This window comes from Bos javanicus, chromosome X (genome assembly GCF_032452875.1).
Source record: "Bos javanicus breed banteng chromosome X, ARS-OSU_banteng_1.0, whole genome shotgun sequence".
In the NCBI taxonomy this organism is placed as follows: domain Eukaryota; kingdom Metazoa; phylum Chordata; class Mammalia; order Artiodactyla; family Bovidae; genus Bos; species Bos javanicus.
Window position 1 is genome coordinate 107590927 of NC_083897.1, and position 24291 is coordinate 107615217.

The 24291-nt window shown below is 40.7% G+C and overlaps 1 protein-coding gene across 1 annotated transcript in view; it reads right to left on the minus strand.

The window, feature by feature from the left end:
* SYTL5 (synaptotagmin like 5) overlaps nt 1-24291 on the minus strand; it is a 142821-nt gene that overhangs the window by 24403 nt on the left and 94127 nt on the right. Inside the window, exons 7-13 of the mRNA XM_061410450.1 lie at nt 22641-22782; nt 16754-16883; nt 14521-14627; nt 11925-12017; nt 7069-7247; nt 5048-5147; nt 3320-3481 (exon numbers count right to left, since the gene is read on the minus strand). Coding sequence (XP_061266434.1) covers nt 3320-3481; nt 5048-5147; nt 7069-7247; nt 11925-12017; nt 14521-14627; nt 16754-16883; nt 22641-22782 — 913 coding nt within the window. The remainder of the gene's footprint in view (nt 1-3319; nt 3482-5047; nt 5148-7068; nt 7248-11924; nt 12018-14520; nt 14628-16753; nt 16884-22640; nt 22783-24291) is intronic.

The window sequence follows — 24291 nt, forward strand, 5'->3', positions numbered from 1 at the left end:
GTTTTTCAGTAAGATAATGAATTACAGCTAATAAACAATCCCACATCACGCTGTAAAATGGGAGTTATACTGTGAAACTACTTTACAGTAAGTACACTCAAGTGGCATCTTGAGTTCTTTCTTTGTCTGCACCAGCCTCCTGATGGGTGGGAAGACATAGTAAAATCAAAGGTAGGTGTCCAGGGACTTTTCACCAACAGATAGTCGATAAGCAATAAGGCACTCTGTCTTTCCAATCTTCCCACTGCCAAAGGATGTCCGTCTTTCTGAATGTTTAAGGAATATTATTTCTGATCCTCTGTTACCAAGGAAATTGGTCCCTGTAGCTCACCCTTCAGCTCCTCAGCTGGATAATCTATGAGAAACATCAAGTGTCCAGGGTGGCTCATGCTAGAGCTATAGTTGATGAAGTGGCTACTGCATTGAAATGACTGAGGAGGGAGATGGAGAATCAAGTTTGGAAGGCATGGTACCTAAGCAAGTCTGAAGAACCTGCAGCCTTTCCTCTATACATGTCAGAGAAAGCTTGGCAGGAAAAGATGACGTGGATTAGACACTAATTTAGACTGTGTTCCTAGAAGATGGTAAAGAATCCACCTGACACTGCAGGAGACGTGGATTCAATCTCTGGATCAGGAAGATCCCCTGGAGAAGGGAATGGCTACCCACTCCAGTATTCTTGCCTGGAGAATCCTACAGAGGAGCCCGGTGGGTACAGTCCATGGGTTCACAAAGAGTCAGACGTGACTGAGCGACTAACAGCTGACTATTCAACTTCTTGCCAGAAACCAATGCTGAGATGAGGATTCTTTTGCAAGTGACCTATTAAGGAAAGGCTCCCAGGCCAGGCCAGGGAAAGGGCTGGGGAGATAGGTTGGGGAAGAGGAGGAAGCCAGGCGAGGGCTTCTGATCCAGCAGGAGAGCTCTGGAGGGTAAATAACACCTCAGAGCTCTTCCCTCTCTCAGTAATGGAACTGAGCTTTCAGACTCCACCATCTATCAGTTATTGGTGAAGACTTGACTTGCGGCAGGAGGGACAGAAGCTCCTAGGAATTTCTGACTCTCTGCCTACATGGGAAAAATCTACAATAGCCTGAGGACAGTCTTCTAAAAACAGTCAGGTAGAGGCAGTTGGAGGCAAAATTTACAACAGACATGGTTAAAGGAATCCAAGGGGTTCTGGCAGAGGACAACAGGAGTTCCACTAACATTAAACACCATCAGAATGTTTCTATCTCAAGCAGCCTCAGAGAGATGCTTCTCACTTGTAATAAAAAAAAAATCAAACCACTCAATGTCAATGTGAAGGTGATTACCATGGAAAGCTGCTGGTCCCTAAGCCAAATCAATGCCTGAGAGAATACTGATATCATCTCAGAGCAAATCCTCCAACCATTTCCAAGAAACTGACTGGAAACCCTCCAAGCAGGTTTCCAAAACAGCTCCTCTGTGCTCTTCTGTTACATTTCTGATGGACAAGCTAATTTCACGGACTTAGATGCATGTTACTTGTCCTTCATCAGTGTCACACACCACATGATGTACTGGACATTTTCTATGATTCTTTGATACTCACTCATTATACACAAAAGGAAGCAAGTGCCAGAAGATTTAAATCAACTTAATTGCTATCCTTTATGGTGAGGCTTTTCATTCAAATCACAGAACTTTAATGCTGTAGTGACCAAATATTTCTCATATTTATTAATAATGTCAGAGAAATGTTATGCTATTGTGGACTTATTTGTTGTTAACATTGTACTTCCTCTCTCTACCATATTTATGTGAGTCACAGGAGTGAGGTTGTTTTCTGTTTGAGGATCCCTATTTCATTGTCAATTTTACCCAGAGCCAAAGTAAACGTCCTAAAGGTTGTCCATGAGTTACTTATACCAAATTTTTGAGGTCAACACTTATAAAATCCACCAGAAAGTTACATTTAACTTCTGAGTCTCAAGCTCCTCATATAAAATGGGGATAACAATGCTTAGCGGTGGTTGTAACCATGAGATGTGAATGATGCTACTACTCATGATGATGAACAAACACTATTATTGATGATCAATGTTTGTTTTTGCTGTCTAGCACCCACTCACCATTTTTGTTTTTTAGTATTCCTGTACCTGGATTTATTTGGGGGTGATACCACCTTCAGGACCAGTTTTATGTTCTGATGGTCTTAAGCCCCTCAATGTATCTCTCCTCTCTGGCTGCAATGATTGGCTAAGGATGGGCAAATAATGTAATGAGAATTAGGAACCAGGTCCAGGATGTTGGCTTGACTATTGGAGGAGGAACTCTTTCCTGTCCTGGACAGTGTGAGGCAAGGATGAGAGGTTTGCAGCTGTTGTGGTGTTCAAGAGAAGCAGACCTGGGATTAGTGAGGGGAGGCCCACAATGCATGAAGTCTGCAAGTGAAGCCAATACAGAGAAGAGAGATCAGGCCTTGCTAAGATCTGAGCATCTGGATCAAGCCATGCTTGATCATCTCTGGTCAATAATTTCCTTTCATTTTTTGAGTAGTGTGAGCTGGGGTTTCTGTCAATTGCAATATAAGGATTCCAATGTAACAAACACTGCATAGCATTTATCGAGAAGCTTGCAACGTGCCTGACACTGCAAATATCACAAGGCAGGCTTCTTCAAGCCTCACAGCATCCCTAAAACTGATGTCCAATTCTTACATCACCAATGAGAACACCAAGGCCTGGGAAGTTAAGTAACTTCCCCAAGGTTACACAGAGAGTCGTGAAGCCAGGATTGAACCCAGGAAGTCTGATCTGAGTCCACTATCTTAACCATCATGTTCTTTTTTCCCTTTTCTATATAAAGAACAATCTTTCGTTACATAAGTGGGACCTTTATCCCTTCTCACTTTTGACTTCAAAAATTACTGTAGACATGCCAACTGCATAGAGTGAATCCCAGGCACTGTTGGTTTAGTTTAGAACATACTATCGTAGCATTTAATTTCTAGTACCAGCCTTGAAAAAAAAAATTTTTTGACCTAATAGGATCATATAATGTATTCTTTTGTTTATCCATGGTGACTACTGAATACTGACTATATTTTTAGCAGGTCAAATTAATAAGAAATATGATTATGCAAGATTATGGGTTGCATTTTACAGACAGTCTATATCAAAGAAGGGTTTCCAAAAGAGTGTATTTACATTTGTTATATCATTCCAAAATAAGCTGCACTAATCTTTTCAGATTATCACTTGACAACTAGAGGTCTTCAGATTCTTTAGGCCTCTGACATCAGTTTTGCTCATTCCTTGTATAAGTGTTTGACTTATCTGGAAGCATTTCCTACCTTGGGTTGAAGCACAAACCACTCATCACTTGGATTTTCAAAGTTCCATGAGTCAAAAGGAATCTCCACCTCCCCCAGGAAGCTATTCCGTCCAAATCGATCATAATGCCAGACTGAGAGCTGCAGAGTTCTCGTTTCCAGCTGGGCATGGCTGATGGTGTACTGCAAAACCAGATTTACAACATCACACTCCATATCCATTTCTAGGACAGGGTGAAATTTACTTCCACCGGCTTCCAGATCATATGCAGTAGTAATACAAACAAAACAAACCCAAGAGAAAAACACTTCATTTTTCTTCATTTCTGCTACAAGTCAGGTTCTATTCCATAAACTCATTTGCATGAGATCTAGCACTGAAAGATCTATTGACAGGCTTTTCATGGGGGTTTGATAAACTTCAGATATTATATAAAAAGTGTGAGGTGATGAAGCTTGTCCCCTTTTCAGCTTTACTTGCTTTTTACTTGCCTGATTATTTTGTCAACAACTACTTTGTAAGTGCAAGGTTTAATGTATCAAGTCTTTAATTTCTCTGTCTTATTTATAACAATAAGACCCAAATCCAGGAAAGTTTGACAGTGAGAAACTTGCAAATGTCAAACTTCATAAAGTCCAGCCTAAGTGCAGGGGTGAAATCGACATATACATAGATTGAGCAGAAAGAAAATATTGCTGGCATGGTTTTCCCTTTTCCAGCAGAACATTATCCAGGGCCACATACACACACCCCCTCAAAATCTCCTGATTGTCCTCCGCAAATACCACTTCAGACACACTTCAGACTGACTGATTCCTCATCTTGGATTCGCATCATCCTTCCTGTTTCTGGAATGATTCACCTTGGCCCTGCTTCCCAGATCTGCCACGTCATTCTTATCTGTTCTGCTTCGGCTCATCTTTGCTATCCTGTCATGGCTGCTGGATTCACCCTCTGCATATATTCATTCCTTTTCATTTTGATCTGTCTTGATACTGGCTCCTGCTTTCACATATGACCCTGCTGACATATGCCCCCACTCGCCAACTTCCTCCTGTGGTGGACTCCATGACTCCATTATTCTGGCTTCAAGATCCATAATTTACCCTGTGACTGGCAGTAACTTCAACATCCCCGTCCCCTTGGAACTTTCTCACCAGGCCAACTGTGTCCAGGGTGAGGGAAGAGGTTACATGGAGGCCCATGGGAAAAAGTAATGTCTCTAGAATTGGGGCCTGGGTTATATCTTACCTAGGCCACTGTCTCTGAGGTTTTTCAAATCTAGCCCTGCATCTCCACTGTTGATTAACCACATGGATAAATTCAGCCAAATTCTGAAACCCTAACAAGAAACAGCACATTTTAATGCTGCGTTAGCAGAACAAAGAGTATGTATAGAGTGACCTGCTAAGTTAGGGCCAAAACTTTGACAAACTTCTTTAACAGGGAACTAGAAAAAAAATTGTTTTCCCAAGGGTGAAACATACTTTTGGACAAGAGGTATTAATACCAACTCAGATGTAATTTTCCTGGATCACCTCTACTTCCAGTGCAATCTTCAGAGCAGCAGAGAAATAGACTAAGAGTGGTTTACACTGCTTTCTTTTCCAGACACAGAGAGCCAACTGACTCACATTCTGCTTTTCTAAAATACATATAAGCCTTGACATGCAAACCCTTTACAGTTACATCTAAACCAATGAGGTAAATCGAGTCATTAAAGTTACCGTGAAAGAGTATTGATTTACCTTTAGGGTTTCATTGAATTCTGGATTGGTGCCTGTTCTTATTTTGGTCTTGCGCTTGTTATTTCTGGACTTGTCAGGAAGAAGATATGACTTGACATAACTGTATATGATTTAAAAAAAAATGAAAGTAATCCTTGGGAAACATCTACTTTGAGAGAAATGCTCAGGGACTTCAGTGAATAAAAACGGTAAAAGAAACAGGCTAGTGAGTATAAGAGACAGAACCAAAGAGAACGTGGTTTACATATCAGGACATTTTGAAATATAACTCTGGCCCTTCAATAAGAGAGAAGTTGTAAATTCTTGTGGTAAAAAGAGTGGGTTCCAGAGTCAAGCCAGCTGGGTTTGAATTACTCCAGGTGTCAATGGTTTGGGGGAACTCAAGAGCTTACTTAATCTCTCTGTATCCCAGTTTCATCATCTGCAAACCTGGGATGATGACTTAGGGGATGATAAGGATCAAATGAGCTGACATATACAAGGAGCTAATATATTATACTACTGAATAAGTATAATCTATTATTATGAACAATGCTCTTGATCATAGAGGTAATTTTCCTCTCCACTCAGATGTCTGGACTTCTGATGAGTGGAGTCAATGGGTGAATAAAGAAAAATAGTGAAAAAGAGGAAATTAAAATTAACAACCTGAAGTCACAATAGCAATTCTCCCCAATACCTGGCCTTGAGCAGTCCCAGGATCAGGGCATCATGGCAGACTCAGAAATGCACAAGATGTACAAGACTGAAATGTAAAAAGATGCTACCAGAGTCCTGAAGTCCACCTACTGTGGCTTTAAATGATCCCTTTGAGACTGATGATACCAATCCTGAAGCTCTCTGATATTTAGCTAAGGAGGTAACCGGACCAATCTATTTGTCTACTCATTTGTCTGTTTTGGAAACAGATTTGCTGAGCTGTGTATTAAACCTAGGTTATCTATTATGTAGAAAAAGGGTAAACAGCAGGTCTGAGACTGCTCTCATTCGAATTATCTGTTTATAAGTTTGGCTCTTGGCTGGCATGCAGAACCTGGGTTTCAGGAGGATTTTCATCACTCCAGGAGCAGAAATAAGTGGCTCACTGTGCCAAAAATATTTGTGGAAATAGTATAGCTCCTGCTGAACATCTGCTTTCATGTAGGAGACCGAGATTTTGGTATGTGACCAGCTGAGTCTCTCAATGAGCTTCCCTGGTAGACAACACTCCCCATGTGTTTTCACCACTTGTGGCTGGAGGACTTAAGCACATCCTGTGTGACTCCACTGGGAGAGGTCCTTGGAAGCTTAAGCCTTGATTCTCTTGAACTTTGCCACATATGCCTTTTCCCTGTACTGATTATGACTGTGTGTGGAGACCTGTGAGTCCTCAGAGTGACTCACCAAACTGGCAGTGGTCCTGGGAAGCCCTGGGTCTTACCTTCCCATGGTCTCACCTGCCCTCCCAGGCTGATCCTGGAAATCCCAAGAGCCTCATAATTGCCCTTTCAGGTTGTTCAATTAGGCAAACAGCTTGGTAATTTTTTCTGGAGGGTTTCCCAGAACAAAAATTAACAGGATACTCTCATACAGCCTGGGGTGTGCCAACGTGTCAGCCTTGTATGACAAAGAAGCTGCCTCTGTGTGAACTACAAATCTGTGAGTCCTGAATCATGCTGAGTAATAGCTACTTTAAAATCTTACAGTTCCCTGGTGGTCTAGTGGTGAGGATTTGCTACTTTCAATGCCACGGCCTGGCTTCAATCCCTGGCCAGGGAAATGAGATCCCACAAGCTATAATGTGCAGCCAAAAAAAATTTTTTTTTTATATAAAATAAAACTCAGGTAACTACAAATGCGACCATTATATATGCATGTCAGAGAATATTTAGAAGTGTGGCAGAGGAAGAAAGTGATGATCAACCTTCTGATTCTAGATGAATGCTACAAGGCTTCTGAAAAAGAAACACACAAGCTGACAAATACATGTAATTCACATGGGCAGTGACTGAAACAGTCTGGGAAACATGCTATGTGCTTACGCATCTGTCCTCTGTTTCTTTTCATCTCCTATGGCCAGATTTCTGCAGTTCTTGACAAAAATGTAGAGCCCGCCAGTTTCATAGCTGTAGCTGATGTGCAAAAGGATTTCCCCGCTGACCTTCACATTGCCATAGTCTCCTGTCTCACTGTAAACACTCATCATGCTGTTCAGGCTGGTCTGGAATCAACAAGATGAAAAGAGGCATCCGGGGTTATGCTAGTGATCTCGCCACAGAAGCTACCTCCCACCACTTAATTACAATTCCCGTTGTTTATAATGAGCAGGGAAGCTTACGGTGAAGGAAGAAAGCAAAAGATGGCTTGTTTTTCTGATGTTGCATAAAATCCAAGCCTGAGAAAGGACAATGTCTAGGACCATTAGTAAGGAAGGCAGGATGCTCGCTGAGAGGGGAGTAACTTTTTGGGTTAGTGAATAGCCTTTGTTCATTCACTTCTAATGAATAGGGGGACACAGGCATTTCCCATTTCATCTCCTCTCCCCATCCCTGTAGCTTTCTCCTCTTTCACTGGGAGACTCAAGGTCACTCTACTTCAAGGTCTAGAATGCACTCATCAGGACAAAGAAAAAAGAACCCATATTTCTGTGCAAGGATAAGCTACAAGCTTTTCTCTCTGATACCTACATAGAGTATTCCATCCCATAAGTCTCTGAGAAGCCATACTATAACCCAGCAGGACTCTATGGGGCCTTCCCAATGTAGCCCCTCCCCTTTATCTGCTACTTTATTGCCTCTGAAGTACCTTCAATTCAGTTCAGTTCAGTCACTCAGTTGTGTCCGACTCTTTGCGACCCCATGAATTGCAGCATGCCAGGCTTCCCTGTCCATCACCAACTCCCGGAGTTCACTCAAACTCATGTGCATCGAGTCAGTGATGCCATCCAGCCATCTCATCCTCTGTCGTCCCCTTCTCCTCCTGCCCCCAATCCCTCCCAGCATCAGAGTCTTTTCCAATGAGTCAACTCTTCGCATGAGGTGGCCAAAGTACTGGAGTTTCAGCCTCAGCATCAGTCCTTCCAAAGAACACCCAGGACTGATCTCCTTTAGAATGGGCTGGTTGGATCTCCTTGCAGTCCAAGGGACTCTCAAGAGTCTTCTCTAACACCACAGTTCAAAAGCATCAATTCTTCAGTGCTCAGCTTTCTTTATAGTCCAACTCTCACATCCATACATAACCACTGGAAAACCCATAGCCTTGACTAGACGGACCTTGAAGTACCTAGATAATATTAATAGAATCTGATGCACATTTCCTGAGTTGTTTTACAGATGTTAAAACCCTCATCAAATGGAAGAAATTAATGATTTGATGACCATGAGCACATAGCCCCCAGACCTTCTGTAGCCTAAGGATTGATCATCATCAACTAATCAAAGAACTGTGCACAAACTGATCACATACTCTGAGACCTGCGACCCTCATCTGGCCTTTAGAAATGCTTTGCTCAAACCCTTCAGGAAGTTTGAGGGGTTTCAAGCACCAGTCATCCATCCTCGACATTTACACGATAAACACTGCACTTTCCTTCACCACAACCTGGTGTCAGTAGATTGCCTTTACTGTACCCAGACAACCAGACCCAAGATTGATTCTGTAACATAACTACATCTTCCAAAAGGGCATGCCATGAGAACATCACTGCCCATAGCTGTCAGGACTCCCCTGACCAGCTGTGAGGCCACAGGGTTAGTAACTAATATGACCATGGCTTTCTACACATGTATAAAATAGCAACTCACAAACAGAACACTAAACAAGAAAATAATACACCAACCAATAAATAAAATTAAAATGCAAAAAGAAACCCTGTCCAAATGTGCCAGAATGAATGAAAGTTCTGATGGGATACTAATAACAAGAGATGCATTTTAAATTAAATGTAACAAAATTATCCTGTAGTGCCAGCAACATGAACTCTGTGTCTTAGCAACAGGATTGTCACAAAAAACCACCTGGAAGGCGTTCAGGAGTGATCTAGGCATTTCAAAAGCCCTGTCTATGAACGACTGGGAAGTAAAGACTATGGTGATTGAGAAGAGAGGTTAGACTGCATACCTTGTATATATTTTTTTGTTTATATATAAAACAAAAGTCATTACCTTCCTCCAATTGCTCAAAGTAGAGACTGATACAAAAGCAGTGGGTGATATGGCCAGTCTCTTTTTCAAGCTTAAATCAAGGGCAAGAGCAAACCAAGGATCCCATAATAATTTGGAAATTAAAACTTAAAGAGCCAGTGAGTGACCTAAGTCGTCTATTCTGTTCCTAAAACCAAATACCAGAATTTTCATGATAGCAGGTGTCTTTGCAAACTTTAATTGCCTACTGGTCACTTGGGGGTCTCATTAAAATGAAGGTTCTGATCCACACAGTCCCAGGTGGAGTCTGAGATTCTGTCTTCTTTTTTTTTTTTAAGATTTGTTTATTTATTTTTGGCTGTGGTGGGTCTTTGTTGCTGCACTCGGGGTTTCGCTAGTTGCAACGAGCAGAGGCTGCTCTCTAGTTGCGTTGTGCAGGGCTTTTCATTGCGGTAGCTTCACGTGTTGCAGAGCTCAGGCTCTAGGGCACTTGGGCTTCATAAGTTGTGGCTCCTGGTCTCCAGAGTGCAGGCTCCATAGTAGTGGTGCAAGGGCTTAGTTGCTCTGCAGCATGTGGAATCTTCCCAGATCAGGGATTGAACCAGTGTCCCTTGCATTGCAAGGTCGATTATTAACCACTGGACCATCAGGGAAGCCTTGCGATTCTGCTTTTCTAACAAACTCCTAGGTCCACAGTTCCCAAACTGTGTGTTAAGGCATCCCAGAGCACCAGCCCCAACTCACAAGGGGCACCGCAGCATATTTTAAAATTCCCAGGGAAACACCAGTGACAACTATTAGACACCATGCAAACTGCTAACAGTAGTTCACAGTGTTAACGTTCAATCCCACTTTCTTCTTTTTAATAAAGTCCTATCCATGCAAACCTGAGTTTTAGGCAGTAACTATGACAAAAAACATGTACTACACAAAAATCCATGAGGAAAAGGAAATGAAAATGCTGCTGCCAACTCATGTAGTCCCCATCAGGCCCACACATCACCTCAGGGGCTATTTAAGAATGGAAAGAGTCGGACACATATGAATCAAGTCTGGCTCACAGAAATTATTGGCGGTGCCAAAACATTGTGAAATAAAGTTCATATTTTATGGCAGAGCTTGAAAGATTTAAACATTCTTTTTTGTTTTTATTGAACCACATGGCTTGCATGATCTTAATTCCCTGACCAACCTGGGCCCTGGACCACCAGAGAATTCCCCAAGAAAAATTTGAACGTGAAAAAGTTCATCTGCCCTTTGGCCTCCTTGCCTGACTTCTATGGGCAGAACAGTTCTCGGAGTTTTCTGAGATGCTGTTCCCAGGTTATAATCTTCAATACAGCACCAATAGAATTTCCCATTTCTTTCTTAGATCGACTGATTATTTTTTTGTTGTTGACAACAAAGCAAAAGATTTCCAATTTTTAGTCTGAGGACCTCCACACCATATCTCACTGACCCCTTGGGTCACTGACTTATATCTATACCACATCCTTCTGTAGCTACTCCTTCAAAGAAGGTCCTCTGTTAAAGCATGAGATCAGTACATAGAAAATTCAGTTTAAGAACCCACTACTGCAGAAGCTTGGAAGAAACTGAAGAAGTTACAAGAATTTTACTGCTAATCAAACTCTATGCTTTTAACCAAGCCAATGCTGTGAATTAAACAGAGATGTTTATTCTAAGGGGCTTCCCTGGTGGCTCAGATGGTAAAGAATCTGCCTGCAATGCAGGAGACCCAGGTTGGATCCCTCAGTTGGGAAGATACCCTGGAGAAGGGAATGGCTACCCACTCTGTTATTCTTGCCTGGAGAATCCCATGAAAAGGTGCCTTGTTCACAGTAAACCATTCTGGACCATGTATCTTTTCTCTAGTCCACAGATTCTAATGTTTTAAAAATGTGTTTTCTTTGAAATACTTGGATTCTGATTATATTATTACCTTTTAAAAGAGGATTGCTGGTTAATGATACATGAGTCAGAAAGACTGGAAGAATTGCCTAGCTAATGAGATTTCCTGTACCATGAAATCCATGAAGTACAATTGGAAAAAAGAAAAAGGAAAGGTTGAACACTCACAGTGTCTGAGTCAGCATCAGGCACACTTAGGTAGGTCCATTTCCTGTCAGAGCCTGCTTGAGAATTCTTTAAGGAAGTTGCCCAAAGGTCAAAAGAGAAAAGCATATTAGAGCAACAGATGGAAATAAAAGACACCAAGAAAAGACCTGGAGACATACAGATAGATAAAAAGACACAGGAGCACCTAAAGCCCTCTCAAAGAAGGGTTCAAACACCAAAGTAAGATGGGATATTATTCTGTAGGAGTGGGAAATTATGGACTTGATGTACGAATAGGGAAGAAAGTTACTTGGCTATGTGTTTAAGGAAAGTGAGGAAAGTGACTGGTGGTAGCAAGGAGGACATCTGAGGAACTGAGAGAATGGCAGCAGGGAAATTTACCAACTGAGAACCGAGATAATTCAGAGGGTTCAGCTGATGAGAGCCTGAACTAGGGAGTGATGAGGTTTTAAAATGTGGTAGGAAGAGGTTTTTTTAAAGTAGGAATCAGGACCCTTAGGAAAAGCCCCCACAAAATTTGAATAAAAGGTACTCTGTGGACAAAAGGCAAGCAGGAGATTATAATAACTTTTAATTCATGATCCTGTGTTTTCCAAGAACTTGATTCTCTTCTTTGGAAATGCAAAGAAAACCAACAAGAGAAAGAATATTCCAGTGCATGCTCAAGAATTGCTTACTGTTGACAGGCCACTCGCTAGACTGTGAGTATTTGAAGAAAACCGGGAGGACACTAAGTCATCAATGCCATCTTCCATCTCTTCTAAGGAATCCTAAGGAAGGATGGAGGGGAATAAAATCAGTGCCTTGGTGTCCTTCCTAGAAAGTCTTTTCACTTACCAAAAAAACACTTTTTAAAATATTTATTTATAATTGACTTATGATTGCTTTATGACATTGGTTTTATTTCTGTCATACATCAAAATGAATTAACCATAGGTGTACATATGTCCCCTCCCTCTTGAATCTCCCTCGCACCTCCCGCCCATTCCCACTCCTCTAGGTTATTACAGAGCCCTACTTTGAGTTCCCTGAGTTATACAGCAAATCTCATTGGCCATCTATTTTACCTGTGTTAGTGTATATGTATCCATGCTACTGTCTCCATTCATCTCACCCTCTCCCTCTTCTCCCTCCCCAACCCTGTCTGTGTCTCCACTGTGGCTCTGTGAACAGATTTGTCAGTACCACCCTTCTAAATTTCAAATATATGCATTAATATATGACATTTGAGAACACTTTTCTTAAATACTTGAAATATCAGATACAAATATCTAGAAAAAACTCCATTCCTAGGTTTTGCTCTTTTGCTCTCCATTCGACCTGAATTACAACCATCTGAAGATTGGGGTCCCCTTCCTAGCGATGCTTGCTTTATGGAAAAAACATGAAATGTGGAATCACACAGACCTGGGCATTCAATTCCTCCTTCACTGCTCACTAAATTGATTTACTTTGAGCAAAGTACTTATTTTTTAATTTAAAAAGTTGAGGTGCATTTGTGTATATATGTGTGTGTGTATGCACATTAATGTATGCCTGTGTATGTCTATACTGTTAAGACATGGAAATGTATCTTGAAAATCTCTTCAATAGAATAAACTATTTTGCATATTGGTTTCTTATCCAAAATTCCAGATTCTACTTTTCTTTCCCCACTTTTTATCCCCTGGTTATTTAAATAATACATTTTTATAGTAAAAATTTCAAGTAATATAGATGAAAAAAACTTGTATCTCCACTCACATATTAATAATTAAATTTCAATAATCTTTGATGGATGAACAGGGTACATATACACACAGATAAATGGATTATATCATGCATACTATTTTCTTTTTTTTTTATTAAGGACACCTTTCTTTTTTGTTTCTCCTCTCTTCCCTGGTCCTCCTTACCCTGGGTGAAGCTAGTATTACGCATCCTGTTCAAATTACATTCTCTTTTTAAAAAGTTTTCTGCATCTATTGATGTAGTTTTTATTTTCTCCTTTAATATAGTGAAGGGGCTTCCCTGGTGGCTCAGATGGTAAAGCATCTGCCTGCAATGCAGGAGACCCGGGTTCGATCCTTGAGTCGGGAAGATCCCCTGGAGAAGGGAATGGCAACCCACTCCAGTACTCTTGCCTGGAAAATCCCATGGACGGAGGAGCCTGATAGGCTACAGTCCATGGGGTCGCAAAGAGTTGGACACGACTGAGCGACTTCACTTTCATTTTAATATAGTGAAATATTAATTATGTAAAAGATATTCTTATATAGATGAATTCTTCTATTCAAACCTAGAACAAAACTTGCTTATTGCAATATTTTTGATTCACTGCTAGGTTTGTGTATATATTCAAGTTTTCTGTATATATTTATAAATTAATTTACCTTGTAGTTTTCTTTTTTTAAACTATTTTAAAAATCAAGTTTGAGTATTCAGGTTATATAAAATGGCTTCATATCATGAATTTGAAGATTTTCAGAGTTTTGAATTTGAACATTTTCAGAAGATTTTCTATGATCAGTAATAGTTTAGTAACATTGGAATTATCTGTTCTTTAAAGGCTGAATACCAAGTAAACTTTGAAACCATTTGCTCTCATTGCCCACCGCTACCACTGCCCTTTTGTGGTGGATTTAAAAATACTTTGTAGTTTTTTATTACTATAGTAAATAACATTGAGTGTTAGAACTAAGTTTCCTGGTTTGTGTCAGAAAAATTTTAATAATGTCATTTAACATTTGTCTTATCTTTCATCCCAAGGAGTTCAAATTGGATTATAGCTGTTGTAGAAATAAGAATTTCAGATTAGAACCTTCACCTTCACAATAATTTAATTCAACATTCTCATTTCATGAATGACTTTACCTTAAACATTAAATTTCACATAAGTTAGTCTCAATTGAGAAGATAGTTTAGGGGGATAACGTGAGATGTAGAAATGTTCATACAAAACATATAGTCAGATAAGTCTAGTAATGTTGGATTTAGGAAATGTTAGGATTCCTTACGTTACCTGGGTTTAGATTAAGTGACACACTTTTTAATGAAGAACTGAAATCCCCAACAGGTGTTTTCTTAGAGATACTTGTCACTCATTAACCTGATCACCTGTTACCTTTTCTAAATCATATTTGTTTTTATATGTTAGTTGTGAAGACTAATAGGAAGAAATGATTGTATAGCCTCACTTCACTCTCAACTCATCCTCCCCGAAAGTGGACAGGTTTGGAATAAGCCTGTGCCGTTTCTTCATGACCATTAGACACTCTTCCATATCCAACTTACCAAGTCTTTGTCCAAAGCCCCAGGGACAGATTTGCTCCTTATGCTTATAGTATCCTCTAAGTCTTCTGTAAATGACCCGCTCAAATCTAACTCAGATCGACTCCGGTCTGTAGGAAGGAAAGGGGAAGAAGGGAATCATCTTGTTTTGTTAGAAGGGTTCACTTCTCATTGCAAATGTTTCATTGTTATTCCAATTCTTTCTAGGGATAGGGCATAGACAGTGTCATGAAAACAATAGTCAGAAACTTCATACTGTTTACACTAACATGCTACCATTTATTAACAGTATTTTGAAAATTTCCTGGACTGACTTACCAACACTGATCTGTACATTTCTCCTTTGAGCATAGGAAGGCAAATGTTCTACTACTATAACATGATCAATTTGTAAGCTATTTAAGAATTTTGTTGTGCTCAAAAACCTTGGCAAACTCTCAAAGAATGGGCCATTAAGTTTAGAAAAAAATAAAACATTAAGTATTCCTTATTTATTAGAGAATCTATTGTCTACTCCATGGAGGGGAGCCTGGTGGGCTACAGCCCATGGGATCACAGAGAGTCAGACATGACTGAGCATGCACACATACATTGTGTTTTTATATTTGACATAAAATGTAATGAAATGATGCAAGTTCTTTTCACACAAAAATGGAGTAGCTATAGGGAAATTGAAAGGAACTTCTATTTCTTTGCACACCAGAACATTCATCAGCAGAATTTCTTGCTTTTAAACATATAAAGAAAAATGCAAAACTCAGTAATGCTGTGGATAGCTTATCAACAGTTTATTTCCATAAAAGACTTCTATGTTGAAACCCTGCTGAGAGAGAATACTTGCTTATAAATGAGAAAGACTGAAGAGAGCAACTGATTAAGAGTGAAATGATAAATGAAACAGCACAGAACTGCTTAGCATAGCACCAGACACAGAGTATGTACTCAATCCACAGGAGCTACTGAGTATTATTAAGAGGAGAAATGAAGGGGCTTCTCAAATTGCTCAGCAGTAAAGAAGCTGCCTGCCAATGCAGGAGACACAGGAGACATGGGTTCAAGCCCTGGGTCGAGAAGATCCTCTGGAGGAGGAAATGGTAACCCACTCCAATATTCTTGCTTGGGAAATCCCATGGACAGAGGAGCCTGGCCAGCTAGAGCCCATGAGGTTGCAAAGAGTTGGACACAACTGAACAACTCAGTATGAGCACGAGTAGTAGAAATACACTCCACGAGGTTGGCTTCTAGGCTAGTTTAAAATTATTCATTGAACTAGAGAACCAATTTTCTAGTCCTAAACCAAATGCAATAATAGCCATGCACATTTAGCCAACTGTTTGGGAGCGACTTGTCTTGGAGAGACACCCCCAACTCAGCACAGAGAATCCAGCCTTAGGCTTTATGTTAGCATTAGATATCTGGTGATTTCTTCCTTCTGGGGATCTTGTCATGATTTCAAATCTAGACATGGGACATAAAGTTCCTAATTATAACATATGTTTCTGAAGAGTTTCCTTATTCAAAGGTAATAAAATTATACCATAAAATAATATTTGTTTCACAGGGGTTGTTGTGATGCTAAAGTGAAACAATATGTTTGAAGGGATCATACAAATGAAAGGGGTTATTAATAATCCTTTAATGCTGCTTGCAAAGAAGGCCTTATTTAAACCATGGAATAATGATTCATCTGTCTAGATACAGGGCACTTCTGACCGATGAGTCGATGGAATTACCATTTCCTTGAATTCTGGGCAAGTGTCTTTATCTTTTGTATTAAATGAGCCAATCATATTTCCTGAACTCCTCTACTGACTTCTCGGCTCTGTCACTCAGTCATGTCTGGCTCTTTAAGACCCTATGGACTGTAGTCCACCAGGCTCCTCTGTCCAGGGGATTTCCCAGGCAAGAGTACTGGAGTGGATTGCCATTTCCTCCTCTAGGGATCAAACCCACGTCTCCTGCCTTGGCAAGCAGATTCTTCACCACTGCACTATCTGGGAAGCCCCATGACTGTATACTCTTATCAAATTCAGAATTCACAGATTTTGCAAGGGGCTCAAGGCATCACATGGGTCCATGTTTCAACAGTTCTTATGGAGTGGGCTGAACACCATGGGTCAAAGAGTGGATGATTATTTTCAAAGGCATGAAACAAACATTTAAGGCCCCACAAGGCAGTCAGTTTCACCTGATTTAGTCATTTTCACAACAGAGCAGTCAGGTTGGAAATACTCACCTGAGGAGAGGGAGGCCCGGGACACTGCTATGGATGGTGTGCTGGAAGGTTTTCGGCGATGAGTCTTTGTGAGGTCCTCAGAGGTGCTTTCAATGGCAGCCAAATCGGTGGAATTTTCAAAACCACGTTCCTTCTCACAAAGTAGAAATGGAAATATACATATAATATTGACTGTAATTGACTTCCAAATACTTCCGTCTACCAGTATAACCATATCCATCTTACTCTTCAAGAGGAGCCAGTTGACACCTAGAGAACCCTCAACAGGAGTCCGTAAGTCTAAAACTTACTATCAATACTCTCAAAAATATCTACCAAGAGTTTTGTTAACTAGCACAAAAGATGTCTGAAATAATTATTTGTTCACAAAATTAGTGAATGTTATAAGGTTATCAGTAAAGATGGTGTAAGAACCTCCAAACTTACATGAACTATGTGTAAGAATATGGCAAGCTTTACACCCACAGAATAGTACTCAGGGTTAGAACTCTCGCTTCCACATTTGTCCTCATTCTCCACACCCTCTCTCCTCAACCATGCCTTACTTTCACCACCCCTCACTTAACAGAAAAGCAGGCCACCTTCCCCATCACATAGGCTGGATGATCAGAATATGGTTGCTTACATCGTTATTTAAGTTTTTCATTATTTTATTAAATTTATTTATCTGGCTGTGTGGGGTCTTAATGGTGGCAACACAGGATCTTCATTATGGCACTTGAGCTCTCTAGTTGCGGCACGGCACGTGGGCTTAGTTGCTACACTGCATGCAGAATGTTAGTTCCCAGACCAGGGATCAAACCCTCATTCTCTTCAATGGAAGGCATATTCTTAACCACTGGACCACCCAGGAAGTCCTCCTACATCATTGCAATAATGTTCATAAAAGGATAAAGAATGGAGACTTCCCTGCTTATAGGAATGGGTGTTGTTGTTTTTTTTAATTGGGTATCTACTTGCTTATAGATGCTTGTTCATGTAATGGTATTCAGTCTAACACTTTATGTTTTCTCTTTTTTAAATTCTTTTATTGAAGTATAGTTGGCTTACAATGTTCTGAAAATCTCTGCTGTATAGCAAAGTGACTCAGTTACACAATATATACATTCTTATTTATATTCTTTTCTATTATGGTTCATCACAGGATAGTGAATATAGTTATCTGTGCTATATAGTAGGATCTTCTTGTTTACCCATTCTAAATGTAATAGCTTGCATCAACCAATCCCAAATTTCTAGTCCCTCCCCTGTGGCAATCACAGGTCTATTCTTTGCAAGTCTGTTTCTGTTTTGCAAATAAGTTCATTTGTGCCATGTTTTAGATTCCACATATAAGTGAAATCACATGGTATTAATCTAACATCACATAGTATGATGAATGGCATTATTTTGTTCTTTTTATGGCTGAGTAAAGCTGAGCACTGAAGAATTGATGCTTTTGAACTGTGGTGCTGGAGGAGACTCTTGAGAGTCCCTTGGACTGCAAGGAGATCCAACCAGTCCATCCTAAAGGAGATCAGCCCTGGGTGTATATTGGAAGGACTGATGTTGAATTTGAAACTCCAATACTTTGGCTGATGAGAAGAACTGACTCATTTGAAAAGCCCCTGATGCTGGGAAAGATTGAAGGCAGGAGGAGAAGGGGACGACAGAGGATGAGATGGATGGATGGCATCACTGACTCAATGGACGTGAGTTTGAGTGAACTCCAGGAGATGGTGATAGACAGGGAGGCCTGGCGTGCTGCAATTCATGGGGTTGCAAAGAGTCGGACATGACTCAGTGACTGAACTGAACTGAATATTCCACTCTATATACATATCACATCTTCTTTATTCATTCATCTGTTCATGGACATACGGGTTGTTTGCAGGTTTTGCCTATTGTGAACAGTGCTGCTATGAACATAGGGTGCATGTATTTTTTTCAATTATAGTTTTATCTGGGTATATTCCCAGGAGTGGGATTGCTTGATCATATAGTAATTCAATTTTCAGTTTTCTGAGGAACCTCTATTTTCCAGGGACTGCACCAACTTACATTCCCACCAACAGTGACACTTAATTTCATTATAAAGGAAAATTCTGTCCCAACTTTGCCTGTGCCCACAGAGGCTTGACAATTGCATTGTTCCAAGTTCACTTAAGTATTAAACTAATTTTGCACTTCTGACAACTGGACTAAGGTTAAGTGTACATGCAAATGACACCATGATGTGATATGATTGAACCTAAAAGAGACTCTTTAGTTGCCCCTTCCAAAAACAACCAAAAACTGTCTTTAAATATCCTAGAGAAAGGAATCCCCTTCTTGGTGCCCTACATAATTTACCCCATAACTTAGACACTGAGGCAATGTTAATGAACTCATTCCAGAAAGATAGAAATGCAAATCAATGCAACTCCAATATAGACTGGATTTGGTCTTTGAGTGTCGGACACGACTGAGCGACTTCACTTTCACTTTTCACTTTCATGCATTGGAGAAGGAAATGGCAACCCACTCCAGTGTTCTTGCCTGGAGAATCCCAGGGACGGGGGAGCCTGGTGGGCTGCCGTCTATGGGGTCGCACAGAGTCGGACACGACTGAAGCGACTTAGCAGCAGCAACTACCTGTAGCAGGAGGAATATAAGTCCTAACTTTTCTAATTGCCACCCATTCAAAAAGGTGGTCACACATGGATTCCTCTAATGAAGCAAGACCAACTGCCTTAGCAGCATTTAACAGTGACAGTAAATTTTCCAACTGGCACCCTGGGAATAACATTAATATTGAGCACTAATAGGCCAATTAATATTGCACAGTATGTAACACATACCCTGGAGATTCAGGATGTGAGGCCCAAAATTAGTTATATCACAGCAGAGCACAGGTTAGAGACTTTCATGTTTTAAGAAATTTCCATTTTAAAAAGGTACTTCTCACATGCTAAAGCAGACAAGAACACTGAAACAAAGAGACTCTGAGAAGTGGGAGAAATTGAGAAATTGTTAAGTTGATCATCATGTAACTCTATATGGGTCTTCTATTCATCATGAAAGAGCAAATACGCTTCATAAAGTACTGTGCTGCACTAAGTTTATCTGACAGAAAGTATTTCTCTTTGTGCCTCTTTTTCTTTTAGAAAAGACCAGCTACATCAGTTAGAATGTAAGCATGAGATTAGCACAAGCACCATATGTGTGTGTTAGTCGCTCAGTCGTGTTCAACTATGTGACCTCATGGATTATAGCCCGCCAGGCTCCTCTGTCGAAGGGATTTCCCAAGCAAGAATACTGGAGTGGGTTGCCATGCCCTTCTCCAGGGAATCTTCCCAAATCAGGGAACATAGAACCCTGGTCTCCTGCATTGCAGGCGGATTCATTATCATCTGAGCCTATATATATCAATACATATGTCTACTCAATCATAGGAAATTTTTGTTGGGGAATATCTAGGGCTTCCCTTGTGGCTCAGATAGTAAAGAATCTGCCTGCAATGTGGGAGACCTGGGTTTGATCCCTGGGTTGGAAAGATCCCATGGAGAAGGGCATGGCAACCCTCCTCAGTATTCTTGTCTGGATAATCCCCATGGACAGAGGAGCCTGGCGGGCTTTAGTCCATGGGGTCACAAACAGTCGGACATGACTGAGCCACTAAGCACAGAGTAGGTGTTGTTTAATAAAGAAGTATTCATATATTTGTAGCAACTTGGATGCACTGAGAGATTATCACAGTGAGTAAGTCAGAAGGACAAATCTTATCTAAAATATGACAAATGAACCTGTCTACAAAACAGAAAACAGAATTGTACACACAGAGAACATACTTGTGGTTGCCAAGAGAGAGGGTTTGGGGGGAGGGATGGAGTTGGAGACTGGGGTTAGCAGATGTAAGCCAATACATGTGGAATGGATAAACAACAAGTCAGTCTCTTATGATAAAGCATAATGGAAAAGAATGTAAAAAAAGAATGCATATATGTGTATAACTGAATCACTGCTGTACAGCAGAAAGTAACAACATTGTAAATCAATTGCAATTTAATGGTTTAAAGTTCTTAAAATTAAAAAAAATAGAAATATTCACCTAAAGGTTGTAGATATGAGGGGATTAGCACATGAGAAGGAGCTCCCTCCTTACCCCCCACCTCCAGTGATGATACTTAGGAAGATAAGCCTTGTTTTGAGAACAAACTTGACTAACTTACTAATTATTGGACTGACAGTCTGCTGCTTCCCACTAGCAGAGCTGTACCAGCTGTTAACATTTTTTTTTAATACTTCTGGATCAGTTGGTGAACAGGGCAACTCCCTTCTTCCTGTGCTCCTGTCCTCCACAACCCTAGTTTTCCCCACAATCCAGGTCACTGCATGGCCTGGGAGGAACCTCAGGATGCTGCCTAATCTTGCACCAGGGTCTGTTCTGATGGCTCAATGCCCCTGACATACCAGTTTCTAAATATTTTGAATGTCACCCCTTTTCAGGCTGCCAGAGAAGTGAGTATAGTCACAACTGTGCACGCACTTTTCTGGCTACTGAACAATACTGTTTGTGGAGCTAAGTATAAATACTGATAAAATTTTAAATAGGCCTTTTATCTTATCAACAAGTTTAATTTAGACTAAAACTGTTTAAATACACTTATTATTATTATTCTTTAATTGTCTGAATGCCTTTGGACTCTTCATTAAAAGTATCTGTAGAATCTTGTCGTTCACAATCTCCACATCTATCTTCGTGTTCCAAAGCCCACTAATACCTCCTGCAGTAATACCATGGCCTCCTTCCTAACAGGCCTTCTGGCTTCCACTCTTGTTCCCAACAGGCTCTTCTCAGCACAGCCCTCAGTTCCAGCATAAACAGAAGCCAGATCATGTCATTAGTCTGCTGAAAATTCTCCAACTGCCACCATCTTCTCCAGAGTAAATGCCAAAGTGCACACAGAGTCCACATGGCCCATCTGGCCCTACTTCCCCTCTGAACTCATTTTCTCGTATCCCTCCTTTGTTCACTCATAACGGCCATACAGGGCTCCCTGTTCTTCCTTGAACACACCACATATGCCCCCACCTTAGGGTCTTTGCACTGGCTGCTCCTCCAGGGGCACTAAAGATCTTTCAGACGCTGGTGAAGCAAGAGCACTGACTATGCAGATGCTGGTCCTTGATGTAAGTGATTGCAATATAAAGTGATTCCAACAGCCTTCCCATAATGTATTTGCTGAACATCAGTGCTGTCCCAGTATGGATGACAACCTTGCAAGAGATGCTCGCAAGCTTAATTCTTTCACTTCTTTCAAGTCTTTGTTTGACCAGGGCTTGGCATAGAGAAGGTCCTCATTAAATATTGGCTGAATCAAAGAATTGTGGTTTGTATGTAAAGACATAATATGTGAGCTATCTATATGGAGTTTCCTGCTTAATCAAACAATCTAGTAGATGTTCATTCACTCAAAAGAACAGCTTACACACACAACACACACAATGCAATTTAAATGCAGACTCTATCAGATGTATTGAAAAGAAAATGATAAAAATATTTTAAGAGTCTACCTTTCCTAATTTAAATCTGTTGGCAATATTTTATAACAGTCAAGTTCTTGACAAATAAAATGGATGATCAAAATCACAGAGTGCTAAACATGATTTATATTTTACTGAAACCATGTAGCCATTGAAACCCCCATCAAACAAATTCCACCTCTGAAACTGCCCTTTCCTTCACACTTGAGGCCTCCTGCCATGAGCTATGGATGTAGGAGGTTCAGTTCTGAGCAAGAAGCATCTATTACTGTTAAACAAGATCAACAACAGGCTCTCAGATTCAGAGAGCTGAAGGCTAGCCATGCCTCGGTGGTGAGGCTGAGTCCCAGATGGAGCTGTTCCTTCACATCTGTGAACTTACTCGACTGCTGACTGAGGTCACGCTGCGGGTGCTGGGGGCCGGTGACCTCGGAGTGCCTGGGGTCATGCCATTGCTCCGGACACTCTTCGGAGTTCCAGGACCAGCTTCTGGCTCGTTGAAATCTGATGAGCCAGTGCTTCCCCTGAATGAGAAAAAACATTCTGACTTTAAAATGGAAGTGGAGCAGTGACCAAAGACATAGTCAGGGAAAACTCCCCAGAAAACAATGGCAACACGTGGACCACCTGAGGTACACTTCAGGGGCTCATGAGGTTCAGCGCCATTTGTCTGACTCCAGCGTCTTCGTAATTGAACTTACCTCTCCAACTATTTTCCCCACTGCTCAGCAGTACTCTTCTAGCCAGCCCAGGTTGCCAACTATTTTTTCAACTTACCATGCTTGCTCGTGCTCCTGCTTCCACTTCTAAGGTTTTTGCTCATATTCTCCCCACCTGATAAGCCTTATTCGTCATTCTTGGTTTATCCAAATCCTCCCATCCTTCAAGGGCCAGATGAAATCCAGCCTCCCTGACTGTGCCTTCTCTGTCCATCACAGGCCTTGCCAACCTCTGCTCTACTCAATTCCTGGTGACTACAGTCTTTCCCAGACTGTGTAGAAGTTGCCCACATAATGTCTTCTTTGGCTGCTTAAAAGATACGTGGGCCTTGGGACCTCTTTCAACATGAGCTCCTTGGGGACAGAGCTGATGACACACTTACCATGACACCTCCAGCACCTTCACAGTATCTTGGTGCAAAGGACACACTCAGTTCAGATCAGTCGCTCAGTCGTGTCCGACTCTTTGTGACCCCATGAATCGCAGCACACCAGGCCTCCCTGTCCATCACCAACTCCCGGGGTTCACTCAGATTCACATCCATCGAGTCAGTGATGCCATCCAGCCATCTCATCCTCTGTCGTCCCCTTCTCCTTCTGCCCCCACTCCCTCCCAGCATCAGAGTCTTTTCCAATGAGTCAATTCTTCACTCAGTACATATTTAATCAAAGATTGGCAATTATATTTTATTTCTCAGTGTTTTAGTGACTGACTCATGGTGCACATTTAATAAACGAAGGCTAAAAACAATGACATTTTTGTAAATGAGTTTGATTCATTTTTATGTTTGCTAAAATGGATTCAATTCCATTCAGTAATGATTCATGAAAAAAAAAAAAAAAAAACAAACAGTTCCTGCCTGGAGGTGATTGCAATTTTCTTATTAAATGGAATTTCATAAGTAAATAAGTGTTGACAAATTAAAGGGAAGTGTTTGTCCTTCTTTCATTCTTTGCCATCAGTGAGCACAAAATATGCTCAGTAGTAAAATGTAAGCCCTTGTGAATTTCACTCAGTTACTATTTTAATAATTTATAAGTGCACCTGTAATAACAAAATCTCCTTATTAAAGCACAACAGTGACAGTTAATAGTGGCTAGAGCTCACAGTTGAGCCAACTGGAGGAGAGACTTATACGAATAAAGAAAGGGCATATTTTAAAGAGAATGATGGCACATGGGTCATTAATAGAAGAAAAATCTGGCAGAAGAATTAGCAATAAACATTGGAGCTGTTAACCACAGCTTGTAACTTATTTCAAGGCTCTGCACCAGAGAAGCCACCAAAATAAAATATGCCCTGATTGATACAAC